Below are 15,413 nucleotides of genomic sequence, written 5' to 3'. Positions count from 1 at the left end.
TTAATAATAAGTTAACAAAAAGTATAAAATAAATTCTTTTAAAATTTGAAAGCAAATTAATTTTAATAAAAAGCTAAAAAAATTATTTTTATACGTTATTGTGAACTAATTTCATTTATTTTAATTCTCAAATAATAAAATTATTTTTTATATTTTTATAATAAAATCAAATATTAAAAAAAAATCATTTTTCTTAACTATTTATTTTTTCTAATACTTCTTGGAAACAATAAGAAGACAAATGTTATCAACATTATTATTTTGAATTTCTTTTATAAATAATTAAAATAGAAAAATAATTGAAGAAAAATCAAAATTTTATTCCTTATTGGGAGTCAAAAATTGTCCAATAGTAGATGTCACTACACATGAGTAATAATTGGGAGAGAACACAAAAGAAAGAAAGAAAGGGAGTGACTAGTGAGAGGTGGGGTGGGTGGGGCCCAGTAGACATTGTCCGACGCGGCTACAGTGGGGCCGCAGTGGAGTCAGCTCCCGACCAATCACTCACTGACATCACACTCCTACCACCCTTTTAACGATTTTGTCCTCTTGGCTGATCACCACTGGATTGACCATGCACGCGCACGCTCGCTTTTCCACATGCCCTAATTTCACCTCCCTTATTCCGGACATTTTCTGCTACACTCCTCGGTTTTCTGAGGGCGTTTTGGACATTTCCTCCGTCTGTTTGCCGGGCTTTTGTTCCTACTGAAAATGACGTGTTTAGACTTTGGAGTCTCCACCGTGACGCGCTCTCTCTTCTCTCTTGCCTAAGAAATGGAAAATAATTAATATAATTAAATTTATTGAATATTGAAAATAGAAACTATTGTTATTAATTACAAATTAATATTTGTCACTTTTTATTCACTTTATTTTTAAAAAAATTTAATTGATTACTAAACATTATTGGTAAATAGGAGTATATGTGGTTTGGGTTTGCTTCTTTCTTTGAATTAATGAATATTTATATTGTAATCAACATATTTTATATATATATATTATCTAGATTGGATCTTATTACTACAAAATTTTATTAAATAAAGATTGAAATAATTATGCATTATACCATATTGGGTAGGAAAAGAAGTTTCCAAAGTTATATGCTCGATGAACTTTTCAGATAAATGCATCTTAAAATTGTGAGTTTCCATTGAGCTCAAAATTAGTAATATCCACATTCCAAGAATCAGGTTGATGTAAAATGGTATCAAAATCAATTTGAAACCCGATAAATAGAATGTCAATTTTGACACAACAACATGACTTAAAATGATACCAATTTTAATGATTCAAATTAATTATAACCATATTCATGTTATAATCGTGTCAATTCATGTAACCCATTTAATAAACAGGTCATCTTTGCATTTGATTACTCAATCAATTTATGATACGTTTTAATCCATACAAATCTATTGAATTTTTATTACATTGATTTTTTTTAATATAACATAATTATTTAATTATAAATACCAAGTAAAGTTTTATATATTTATTAAAAATATTTTATAATTAAAATATTAAATATAGATAAAATTTTAATTTTTATTTACTTTCTATATTCTAATAATAATATTATTAAAATTAAATAATTAAATTAATTAAGATTAAAACATTAAAACTTAAAATTTAAAACAACTAAAAAGCATTTTAAAACAATAAATTTATAAATTTTAGATAGGTTCAAGGATTGTGATCATATTAATGGATTAAAATCATGCTAATATGCTAATATGTTATTAATGTCCAACTTAGTCTATTTATTAAATGAGTCATGTCATATCCTTTATGTAATAAATGAGTCTCACTTATGTTGGCTCATTCTTATACAATTATTAAATGAGTCGTAATTAAGTTGAGTTAACCTCAACACAACCAACCCATTATCATCTTTGTCGATATGAGATTTTGGGTTTCTGATACGCCTAATTGAGTGGATGACTTTTAAATTCACTAGAGTTAATACCAACGATATCTACAAAAGACAGAGTCCTAATTTCATGTAATTAATAATAATTCTTTTTTCCTTTCAAATGCGTATGAATGATGGTGAACATTGAGGCAACAAAGTAGGGTTATTATACAACTTCTAGTCATGGATGTAATTAAATCATGTGATATTTTGTGATGAAACTTGATGGAAAAGCAAGTATAAAGTCATTGTAGGTTATTATTCAACACTATGTATGTACGTCAATATTTATGTGATATCATGACAATAATGAAAAACTTGTCAATACAATCCCCTAAAGTCCATACCTTATGATTTTCCTCTAATTCAAAGCAATACAATAATTATTGTAATGAAGAAACATTTACAATACCATCTATTATCCTTTCATTATACTATGTAACCATTAATTTTGCGTCATCCTCATACTACATTAAATTCCCATTTAAATTGTAAATTATATTCCTTTCCTCTTCCATTAATATTAAAAAGTATTTATTAATTTTTTTGAAAATAATTTAAATTTATATTTAGTATATATTTTTATTAATAAAAATATAATATAGAAATATTTCATCCATTCATGATAAATAAATATGTGATACAGATAGATAGGCAAACACTTTGATTGAGTAAAACTTGAGATTAATCGTGTATTTAGTTTTTTTTTTGTTTAAATTAATTTTAAAGCTTTTATTAACAAAATAGGGTTGGTGGAAATAAGTCAAATCTCAAAAGAGTGATAAATTTAACTTTTTCTATAGTATATATTAAAGAAAAAGAAAAAGAGATACCCCCAACATTTTGCTATAAATTATAATAAAATATTCAATTTGTCCCATTTGCCAAATTTGACTGCTTTTTGTAATGCTTTCAAAACTACTAAGAGTAGTAAATGACCCTTTTTATTTTTTATTATTATTTTATTTATTTTTTAAGTGGGAATAGCCACATCATTCCTCAATTCCTACTACTCTCTTGTCCCAATGCCACATAAGACCTACGGTGGTCAAAAGGAATGGAATTCATCCACAATGGTGGGTGGGCCATGTTGGCCAATGTGGTGGGTGGTGGACCCAACCCCTTTACTTTATTTTTTGTCTTAGTAGTTAGCATCATGGTGCACCCACGTAGCCATTATTCTATTTTATTTTATTTTATTTTTACCCACACACCATCTTTTGATGCAGTTATTTCTGTTAATTAATTAAGATCCAAATCTTCATTACTCATAATCTAGTATTAGGGTTTAAGCATTCTTGGTCGCCTACAAAGTGTGTATGATTTAATATTAATAATTAAATCCTTTGATTTATTCAAATAATTATACTTTTTAAGTTTTGAAATCCACCTATAAATTCTTGACAGTCCATAAATTCAAATCGATTGATTTGTTAATAAATTTAAGTGAATCATATATTTTTTAAAATATTTCATATATTGAGATTGAATTTCTTCGCTTTTACTTGCCATTGTAAAATATTTATTGCAATTTGTGTATAAAAATAATTATTATCATTTCCATTTAAAATCGGGGTTACCTTGAATTCATGACCATTACAAACCTAATTTTAAGAGGTGATATGAATCTTATTGGAATTATGGTACTTGGAGATTTAATGGGGGAAAATAGGAATTAAATGTAACAAACTATTTGAGAAGACAAATACAATAAAGATGGTGAAGGACGAAACACAGAAAGCTTCACAATTTTAGAAGAATCTTTAGTTTTATTTTTCTCTGAAATGAGTTGAAGGTAATAATCAAATAAGTTTAGATGATGCTTACTTCAATTGAGGATTAATAGACATTGAAATGTTTAATTAGCTTATATAGCCTATTCAACCCCATGATTGAGAGGGCCAAGTGAATTGGAGCTCTATAAGATAGCAACTCCGGGATTGAAGAAATAAATAAGAAAAACAACATATTAGTGTTATACAAGATACCATACTTGATAGACTTGAGTGAGTCCAAGTTACATTCAACGGGATTTTCGAAACTAAAGAGGGACATTAAATGAAATGCCCTTATAACAATGTTCACCGCTTATATTGAAACACCATACATCTCATGTTGAAGAAGAATATTAAGCAAAATGACCTTGTAATGGCGCAAACAACCCTAAAATAAACTCAAGTGTATCCAATATTGAACCCAAACTCTTCTAGGTAACAACTCAAAAGCTAAAGTAACATAGTATGTTCAATGAGCATGGTTTATGAAACCCGATTATTAACATGACTAAGGAAAAACATAAGCTAATACCCTTTCAAATGATGGAATATTTGATCATTTTTAGCTTGCTCATCAAACAAGGGTCTTACTAAGTCCCTTTGGGATGATGTCAAAGATTTGATCCTTACTGAAGGTGCAAGGAGTCCTTATAATGCCTACCATCTTATTATAGACTAATGCAATCGTAACATCGTTCTTTTTCTTTTTGGCTTCTTCTGGGAGTCCTTTTTTTTTCTACTCATTGTACACTACCCTTCATCAATTCCTTTGTGAAAGAGATCACTCTTCCCTTTCTATATATGGACTTTGAAGTTAAAAGAGTGAATATCTCTTCATTTGATGATACCTTAGAAGCTCAAGTCATAAATTAAGTGAAATAATCTAGTTATTGTGCTAAAAACCATATAAATTATAGGCCTAATTGGATCCAACTTCTAATTACAGAATGACACACAAACCTTAGTTAAAATTTTAAAAATTCTATTTTCTTGCTTTTACTACCTTAAAATTTTAATAATGAAAAAATAGACAATATGGAGATACTTGTTCATTAACTAACCTATGGTGTTTGAAGATTAACATCATGTGGGTTTATATCTCATTTACAAACTTGAAAGAAAATTTTTATCAATTCATTCGATGAAATATAAGAAGATTACGGAAGATTGAGTCTCTCAAATGTGATATGACTAATCAAAGGTTTTGAAAGTATGTCCTTAGCATCAATAAAAACTCATCCAAAATTTAACACCTAATTATAAGTTGCGATTCATTTCAAAAGGAGTCTCTTGTCCTCATCGTTTAGTTGCTTCACTCAAGGGTTAGAAGTTAACTTTAGTTAACATATGATATAAAATGATTTTACTCAAAATCTTGAGCTTTTCATTTTCAAACTCTAATATTTCTTATGAAACCTCTAATCCTAGCTTGGTCACTAGAGTAATCACTTTCACTATTGACATATTCTCGTAGGTTGAAAGAAGAACATCATTGACCGAGTTTGAATTTGATTGTTGTTTATTTCAATAAACATTAGGATACGTGTGATTTGTATGTGGAAGACAATTTACATCTTATTCTTATTGCTTAATTGATATTAATGTTAAAAAAATACTATTTTGACAAATATTACAATACATGTGATTTGCATACAGAATGAACATTTGAACACGTTTAAACCTCATTTATATTTATATTATTGTCTTATAAATTTATAATGAAAATAAATAAATAAAATTATGAATAATAATAAATGGAACATTTATTTGGATATGTTACGTAATATTTTTTTTACAAAAATAATAATAATTATATATAAAATATTAAATCAATTAAAAATATAATTAAATTATTAATAAATATAAATTCAAAATAATTAAATTATTCGTACAGCCCCACTAGCCGGACGAATCCAACGCAGATCCAGTAGATGATTATAATATGTGGGAAATTAAAATTACGAAGAGAGCGTGGGGAGCACGCCGGAAGAGGGGAGCGTGGTGATTCTAGTCCTCATTCTTACACAATCGCAGGGAGGGAGGGGTGTTTTTTCTCATGGCCTTTAAAAAGGCGTGTAGCACAAAGAAGGAACAGAGGTGGGACCCACAACGGTGGAAATGGCAGTGGGCCCACTCCACTCTCCCACAGTGAAAGCGCCCCACTTTTCCTGACTTCACCACCCCACCCCTCCCTCTTCCCTCCTCCTCCTCCACCACCACTACCACCACCACCACCACCGCCGCTCTGCCACCACCTCCGCCACCACCACCTTTCTCTCTCTTCCTCCTCTCGCTGTACACATGGCTCAGCGCAGCTAAAGTTGGACCAGACCAAAAAGAAAAAGCAAAAGCCACAATTGTTTACGAGCCACTACCAGCACACTAGTACCATTTTGGCTTCCAAATTCCGCCGAGAGTGTAACGACACTCCACTCTTCAAGAAAACAAAATCCCTAGATCGCCTTCAGTGAACCAAGGTTCGTCTGTACGAACACCTCTTCCCCACCACTGGTTTGTTCATTGTCGTCCTCTCTTTCTTTTTCTTCTGTTTTTGGTGTTCTGAATTGAGGGTTTGGGAATTCAAGGGTTCAGTTTCAGAATGGGTCGTAATGGGAATGGAACAATGTAATGGAATTTATCTTTTTATTTTTATTTTTAAAATTTTGCTTTTTGGATGCTCTTTTTTTTGGGGGGTTTTAGGGTTTTTTTTTTTTCTTTTTCCCGGGACCGGTTTTGTGGTGGTGGAGTTGATTGTGAGTGAAGTTAAGGATTTTGAGATTTCTTTGACTGGGTTGCTTTCTTTGTTTGATCTCTGCCAAAGGAGTTTGTGACTCGGGGAATTTTAGAGTTATTGATGTTCATGCACTACGCATGGGTGAGTGATGATTGGGGGTTACCGTTTGTTCTCTCTGTTCTTACGATTGGGTGAAGATGGAAATACCAGTTTAATTCCACATTTCTGTTTTTATTGCTGTTTGCTGTAAATTACTTGCTGTCTTTGGCCTACCCAGTTCTCCGTTTGGCCCCCTGGAAAACTAGGGGGAAAAAAGATTTTTTTAAGAGTCTTATTTTTATGTTATTTTGGTGTCTGAGAAAAATGATTAGTTCGTGGGCTTAGTTGAGTGGAGATTTTTGCTTCTAAGTCCTGGGAAAAAATTTTAAGCTTCAGTATTTTGATTTCCTTCTTTCTTACTTCATTTGCTCTGCAGCCTGATGGGGTTTAATGTTGCTTTCTGTTTCATCTTCTTGTTCATTTTGTTCAATTAACCAACCTGCTCTGTACCGGAATTTTGAAGTTTTTATTGTAGTGGTTGTAATTAAGAACAGGTGAAGAAAAGAATAAATATACAGAGTATTTGATTCTTTGTTACCATGTTGTTGGCTTTTGTGTTTTTTATTTTTCCATTTTTGATGGTTGATCTGTTGCATTTCACTGATCAGTAAAAAAAAGATTGGAAGATCAAATCTCTCACAATGCAACTTGAGTGAGTTAGAATAGGAAGTTTAATATGATAGCTTTTATGTCAGTTGATCAAGAACAAAGGGTATCTTGAAAGAGAATATAGTGGGGGAAGATAAATACAAACTGTTCACAGATATACTTATTAGGATCCGACAAAAAGTGGATACCCATTGAACTAAATCTTGTTTCCATTTGCAGATTCGATTCAGCACAAGTGTTCCATGTAATGATACACAGTAATCAGACATGGAAAGAATTCCAGAGTCAAAGAAAACGCTTCCTGGGCAATTGCCAATTGTGGGTCTGGTAGCAAAACAACACATGGCTTTGCTAAGGCAAGAAGTCGGTCGGCCTGATGCACGGGATTCTCAAGATTCAGACTCTTCTCCTGCACCAATAAGGACGTGGAAAGGAAAGGATTCTTTACTTGAGCAAGAGGAGTCGATGCCTGATGTTGTTAAGGGCAGTAGTGATTCATTTGAGGAAGGTGGCCCTAGCTCTTTCTCTGGGGCTAGTCATCCCCCAGAACCCGTAGATACAGATCCGATGAGAACAGTGTATGTACCAATTGGTCAGAAGAAGTCTGAGGGTGGTTGCTTGATGAAAAGCTTATCTATGAAGGGTCCTTTTTTAGAGGATCTATCAATCCGTGTTTCAGTATAAAACCAAGCCCATCTGTTCTTTCACCTGCAGAAAGCTTGGTTGAAGAACCTAATGATTTGGGTGCTTTGTCTTCTCCATTTTCGATTCCTCGTGCATCACAAAATACTGAAAACTCTCTCCTTCCTCCTGATTCTGAAGAAAAGGAATGTGTTTGGGATGCTTCTTTGCCTCCAAGTGGCAATGTAAGTCCACACAGTAGCATTGATAGCACTGGTGTTGTCACAGCCATGAGCATTGTCAATAGCTGTGCCAGTACATACAGGAGTGATGCAATGACAAGTGATGGCATGCTTAGTGTGGAGAGGAACTGTGAGAGTACAAAGGGAAGTGTAAGAGGGGATTCACTTGAGAGTGCAAAAACTAGCATTAGCCGTGCAAGCGATAGCAGTGGCCTTAGTGATGATAGTAATTGGAGTAACATTACTGGTAGTGCTAATAAGCCACACAAAGGAAATGATCCTAGATGGAAGGCCATTCTTGCCATCCGTGCACGAGATGGTATTTTGGGTATGAGTCATTTTAGGTTGCTCAGACGGCTTGGGTGTGGTGATATTGGCAGTGTGTATCTCTCGGAGTTGAGTGGTACACGCTGTTACTTTGCAATGAAAGTAATGGATAAGGCATCTCTTGCAAGCCGAAAAAAATTGACCAGAGCTCAGACAGAAAGAGAGATTCTGCAGCTACTAGACCATCCATTCCTACCAACTCTTTACACTCATTTTGAGACAGACAGATTCTCATGTTTGGTCATGGAATTTTGTCCGGGAGGTGATCTTCACACTCTAAGGCAACGACAACCTGGGAAACATTTCTCTGAGTATGCTGCCCGGTATGCCTTCTGATCTAATTACGTTTTCTTCTGTAAATTATCTAGTAACATTTCCTTTGTTTCATTAGCATTTATTTGTTCTTTATGTTTTCATCAATGACTTTCTTCCTTTCCTAAATTACATTTAATCCTTTTATGATTCATTGTTATTACTCCTTTTGTTTATTTGGGAAAAGTTTCATTTTGTGAATTACCCTCTGCAGTCTGTGCTCTTTTGAGAAATTCACATATGATGATTTTGGTGGTGGGTGTGCACCTTTTTTTTTCAATTAAATTCTGTCTTCTTGTTCTCCATCTTTTCATGCACCTTTTGCTTGCTTGTAATTTCGTGTGATTTTTAAACATGTGTTTGTTCGAGATTTTATTCCATTCGTACAGTGCATAAAGTTTATGAATCATTCAATGAAGTTAAAACGATACTGGATTTGATCGTATCTTTATGCTATCAAGTTTTTGAAATCATTAGGAACTTTACTATTGGCTGGTTAAAATTCTTTTTAGCATAACCAGATCACTTTTTCTATACTGTACATACTTATCTTTGTTGCCTTGTGGCCATTTTTCCAAATCCACTGGAAGGTCATTAAAAAGAAATCTTTGCATTATCTGGGATTGTCTTTTTTGTAATTATTACCTTTATTTGTTTTTTCCTTACAGTTTTCCAACATGGGAATGAATGAAAAAAAGGGCCACATGTTGGAGATTTCTTATTTTCATCCAGGCGCCTAGTCCTGAACTTTAAGCAATATATGCATGTGTGCCAATACCAGACCGACCAAATGGCGGCTTGGTATTTTCAATAGACTCTGACTCTGCTGCACCACGATTTTATTCTGGTAGCACATAATGTATGCTCTACTGTCGTTGTGCAGAAAGATTGTACTGTTAAAGTAATATCCATCCATATGTCTATATAGATAAAACTGAAAAGTCTAATTCAAACTAGCAGCAGAACATGTTGTCAAATAATGAGGCTTGGAAAGTAGGCTTATGCTTGAATCCAAGTCTCTGATTGGTGCAAATGGCTCGTCGTGTTAATCAACATCATGAACATATGGTCAAATAATGAGGCTTGGAAAGTTAGCTTATGGGTGAATCACATGCCTCCTATTGGTGTGAATGACTTATCCTGTCCTTTTAATCAATACCATTTCTTGAACTTATTTGTCATCTGTTCACATGTAAAGCAATCTGGAATTTTGACCGGTAGCTTCCATTTGATCAAGAAGTCGACATGTTTGAAGTTCTACCATTTAAGCAAATATTGCTTCCTCCATAATTGTAATAAATACTGCTTAGTTTGTGCTCATATTAAAGACTGCTTCCTTCATAGCTCTTGGTGCCCAAATGTGTGCAATGGGATGCCTGTGTGCTTGTGAGGTGGGTTAGGGTCACTTCTCGAACCATGATTTGGGCATTTTGAATGAGAAATTGCACCATTTTGTGAAGTTTGATTATCAAACATGACCATCTTGCTTTTCTATCAAAAAGAGAAGAGTTCTTGTCGTGGTAGAATTCCTCTCTTTTCTGTCCAAAATATAATTAGTCACCACAAATATGTCCTCCTTCTATTTTGAAAAAGTAATAATAATTCTAGCTACTATATGTAACTGGGGTTGCAGTCATAAATAACGGAAAAATCTGCGGTAAATTAATTATTAATTATCAATTATCCTTTACTTGCATAGATACCTATTTGTGCTTTGAAGGCACATGCACTCTCTCTTTGTGCTTCAGTAATTTATTTTCTTCTTTGGTCTTCTTAATGCTGTTTGCTGTAACTGTTTAATTATCATTACTGTTTTACCTCCTCATATTATGCTTATTAAACAAATTTATCTCCTTATGCTGTATGATATTGCTGTTTCTTTCCAATTATGCATATGAGAGGAAATATGGGATTCAATAGTGACCCAGATTTGCCACATATAGTCACTGTTTCTTGCTAATTAAGATATATGAATTGCCCTTCAAGAACATCGTTATATGGAGCTTGTCTCATTAGAAGGTCTTAATTTTTTTTTTGTCCCAACAATTTATTTTTGTTATTAATGCTATATTTCATTAGAAGACCCATCTAAAGAGTGTGTGTATTGAGGTAGGAATAGAATGTACAAATTAGAAGACCCATCTAAAGAGTGTATGTTGAGGTAGGAATAGAATGTACAATTGCTCATTAAAGAAAATTATATTGAAAAATAGCAAATTGCTCCAATCTAGAGGGCCAGTGGGTAGGTTGTATGGTTGTATGGGTCATGTGATGCTAATTTGTTTGCATCCAACCATGGCCTAGCCATTTACTTATAGGATAGGTGGGTTTTGCATTGGCCATTGAGTTGGATTTGTTTTGGTTGTTTAGATTGATTACAGATCGGCTTAGATATTTAATGAAGTGGGTTGATTTACTTAGGTCTGGGTTTACTTGAGCATGTTTTAAGGACCCTATTACACCTAAGCAAAACCAATGCACAATGAATGGTTTTATTGGATTTGTGTTCTGATGGGTTTGGATGGAAGGATGGGATGAGAATTGCTGCCCCTCTATTGTGTGGAAACTTCAGAAAGCAATAATAGAAGAATTCTGACATGTGTTTAAGTGCATCTACTTCAAACTATTTGCTGGCTTAAGTGGCAATGAGAATGTCTTAGCCGAAGTTGGAATTTCAATTTGTAAAAGACTTTCACTCCACAATGTTACCAGTGGAATTTGCCTTAAAAACAAAATTTTAATAGAGTTCATTTTAACAACAGGAGCATTGTCGTCCTTGAACCAATTCCACAAGTATGAAACCTTTAGTTACTAAATTAGCTTTGCAATGCTCAATGGTAACCTTTTACCTGTTTTTAACCTAGAAGTTCCAATTTCACCCATTGGCTCTTTTCTTTTACATTAATCAACCAACTCCACCAGAGATTCTGGTCTTCTCTCGACATTTCACTCTTCACTGAAGTATAGAAATACACTATGAAGAACCATAAGGAAAGTCACAGATGACAAATATAGCAATATCCAGGAGTAAAAGAAACTTTATCTTTGGAAAATGAAAGAGAAAAAATTGGGAAAATCCCCAGTGGGCCTCACTAGTGAGCCCACTGTAGTTGTCACATGATGCTGCTGAAGTCAATTTGGCATTTGCCTCTGTGGAATTGGGAAAATCTGAATTTTCCTTATTCAAAAGTATTTTGGTAAATTGGCATGTTCAGAATGTGGCTTTAATAGTGTATGGTTTAATAATGGAGCTAGTTGTGGTTGAAATGCCATGAAAAAAACTGTTATCTTTGTTTTGGCATCTCTTTTGTCTGTTTGTTTTAATAGAAACTTGTAATCTTGGTCAAGTATGAATCCCTACTTATTATATGGTTTTGGTAGATTACTGAAGTATTTGCATGAGTTAAGCAAGAACTGGGCTACCTTTAAATACTCCAAAAGTGGCCACTTATAACTGAGGCTGCTTTCCCTTGTTTTGAGGATTCTGCCGTTTTTTTTGCAACAATATTCGACTCTTTTGTCTCATCAAAAAAAAAAAAAAATATTCGACTCTTTTCATGCTGAAAAACCTGATTTGGTAATGATAGCTCCCTAGAACCATTCCTTGTATTTGTTTTCCTTATTATGAAACAGAGCCTGAGGTGAATTTCTAAAGTTGACTAATGTTTGTCTTTGTCTTCAAGTACCTATTTTGAGACCATGCCATCTTGAGTTAAATATCAAAAGCAGTCACATGGGAAGCACTTCCTGTTTTCACTCCCAAATCCTTAAACTTCTGCTTTGGATGTTTGATCATATTCTGTTGTAGCACCATTTTTTTTTTAAAAGAAGGATACCATTTTGTACAATGCAGTGTTATCTCATATTTGCTAATAATATAGCAGTATGCCGTAGGATGTAATTGGATTGAATTGGGTCTCAAATCTTGCTATTTAATGCCTAATCATGGTTGAGGAGATACACTATTTTCTTTGCTCAAAGAAGAAGGAATCTCTAATCTATCAGGGTGATGATACAATTAGATCTGCAGGGATTATATAGCTTTTGTTTCCTATACATTCTGTTCCTCCTTTGTGTGGTTGATGCTATGTTAACTCTAGGAAAATTTTCTTTTGTAATGGTCTCTTGATGCATAGTCAAATTGTTATTGATAATGGCAAAAAGAAAAAAGGAAATGTGGAAAGACAATAAATATTTTCTGCGTATGAATATCTTGGGGTGGTTTTAATAGTTTATGATTTTACAATTTTGAACTCAGAAATAATACCTGTTGTGAAAGGGGAATAAAAATTTTTTTGATAGAGAAATGGTAGTAAAATTCATAAATGAGGTAGAAAAGGATGGCATTTTCTCCCTCCAGTCAAATGAACAAAGCAATACCTGTGATGCCTATCATTATCATGACATGTTAAAAATTTCCCCTAGAAACGTTTTTCTTTTCTCAAAGAGAAAAGATCTACATGATGGAGAACCTCAGCCAGATCTAAGCACCTGCAATGCCTTCTTCCTTTATGTTTCTCTGCTGTGACTCATCATCCTTAGTCCCACTTTTTAAAACCTTAGTCATACGATTTTCAACTTTTTCATTTCGTTGTTTTTCAAGCAAAGCAGTAATGATCAATGTTTATACTATTGCCTGCAGGTTTTATGCTGCAGAGGTTCTATTAGCACTTGAGTATCTCCACATGCTTGGAGTTGTCTACCGGGATTTGAAACCAGAAAATGTTTTAGTCCGTGATGATGGCCACATAATGCTCTCAGATTTTGACCTTTCCCTAAGATGTGCAGTTTCACCCACCCTTATTAAAACCTCCTCATTTGATTCTGACCCCTCCAAACGGGGAACTGGTGGTGCATTCTGTGTCCAGCCTGCCTGTATTGAACCCTCATCAGTATGCATCCAGCCAGCATGTTTTATTCCCCGGATCTTTCCCCAGAAGAATAGTAAGAAAAAAACTAGAAGACCACGAGCTGAGCCTGGGCTGCCTGCCAGTACATTGCCTGAGCTTGTGGCAGAGCCTACTGCAGCCCGGTCCATGTCCTTTGTTGGGACCCATGAATACCTTGCTCCTGAAATCATCAAGGGAGAAGGGCATGGCAGTGCAGTTGATTGGTGGACATTTGGTATCTTCTTGCATGAACTACTGTATGGTAAAACCCCTTTCAAGGGTTCAGGAAACCGGGCTACCCTTTTCAATGTGGTGGGGCAACAGCTCAGATTTCCTGATGCACCAGCGACTAGTTATGCAAGTCGGGATCTAATCCGGGGATTACTGGTGAAGGAGCCACAGCACAGACTGGGTGTGAAGAGGGGAGCAACTGAGATAAAGCAGCACCCCTTCTTTGAAGGCGTGAATTGGGCTCTGATACGATGCAGCACGCCGCCAGAGATTCCAAGACCAGTGGAAACAGAGCTACCAGGAAAGTTTGGGACAGTTGACACTGTTGGGGTCGGGATCGGCAGCAGTAGTAAGAGGATGGTAGGGGCAGACATGAAGTCTGGGGGTAAATATCTCGACTTTGAGTTCTTCTAGTCTTTTGATTTACAGGATTGTGCTGTGTTGGAATTAGTATCATCAGTTAATCCTACAAAGAAAATCAACTTCAATTTGAAAATTTATACCTTCAAATTCTAGGGCTCTTCTTCTGGATTTCACATTGGGTCTGACATAAAAAAGGGAAAAAAAAAAGGGAATTAAACCTGAGACCCAATGTCATATGTAGAGAACTCATTATCATTTCATGACTAGAGTTAATATTGTCAACTGAATTTACAGAGTTTTGTGCCTCAATCCATTGTCATCTGATGTTGCAAGTTGTGAGTTTTTTATTGTTAAAAATTTCAAGGAAATGTAGAGACAATGCAAGTCTGAAAATATGATCTCAACTTGCATTCAACACATTGTAGGACATGGCCCCCCATTCTCACTCACTATTTTTCTTGAGAATCATCTTTGGTAATGGCATTCCCACATTATTGCAAAGATGAATGAATGAAGAGGGAATTTTTCCAAGGAATAGTGGATATGACAAGTGACTATTTGCCTTGTACTAGTGCTCATTCTCAAGGTTGAGGTGAATTGAAGTGTGTAGTCCCTTGTATGCCTTAATTCTTCCATCTCTATTACCACTATTACATAAAACCATGAGATTCTTTTCAGGAAGTTGCATCCATGTGCAAAAGTAATACATTTGCAATTTACAATTTTATGTCATCATGTTAATAGTTTGATGAGTTTGAATGGTGTTATTTATGTCGATTCATACACAATCTAACTTAATCCATTTATTAAACGGGTTGTGTCATGTTTATGTGATAAATGGGTCGTGTTTGTAACTAATTACGATTATTAAATGGGTCATATTAAATTTTCAATATTTCTTGTTTTAAGACTATCACCCAAAGCACCAATTTAATACCCTCACTTGTATTTGCATATGTTCAAAATTGACTCTTATTGGGAGAAACCAAACATAAGTCTTCTAAATTTTAAGATGAAAATATGCAATAATAATAAAATATTAGTATGTTTTTGGACTAATGTTAATCAATTTTTCTTCTTCTAATTTTTGTTATTGAGCCAAGATTTAAGCAACTTGAATTGAAACTTAATTTAATATTTTTAGAATATTTATTATTAATATTATTCCATATAATAATAGTTATTTATTTGTTTTATAGATTTTTTTTTATAAAAAAAAAGCAAATTATAATTATGTTATATGCAATGATGAAAATATCGGTAATTACGGATATATCGATACTTGGATTTTAC

The 15,413-nt window shown here is 33.9% G+C and overlaps 1 protein-coding gene across 1 annotated transcript; it reads left to right on the top strand.

Annotated features, from left to right (window-relative positions):
- The first annotated feature begins 6,441 nt into the window (after nt 1-6,441).
- LOC117932383 (serine/threonine-protein kinase D6PK) lies at nt 6,442-14,691 on the top strand. Its single transcript, XM_034853623.1, is given in 4 exon segments — nt 6,442-6,568; nt 7,355-7,814; nt 7,817-8,648; nt 13,280-14,691. Coding segments are annotated over 3 exon segments (2,136 nt in total). The 5' UTR covers nt 6,442-6,568; nt 7,355-7,402; the 3' UTR covers nt 14,172-14,691.
- The last annotated feature ends 722 nt before the right edge of the window (nt 14,692-15,413 follow it).

Source organism: Vitis riparia, chromosome 15, assembly GCF_004353265.1.
Source record: "Vitis riparia cultivar Riparia Gloire de Montpellier isolate 1030 chromosome 15, EGFV_Vit.rip_1.0, whole genome shotgun sequence".
Classification (NCBI taxonomy): Eukaryota; Viridiplantae; Streptophyta; class Magnoliopsida; order Vitales; family Vitaceae; genus Vitis; species Vitis riparia.
The sequence above is the reverse complement of the archived record's forward strand: the minus strand, read 5'-3'. Positions and strand labels throughout refer to the sequence as shown.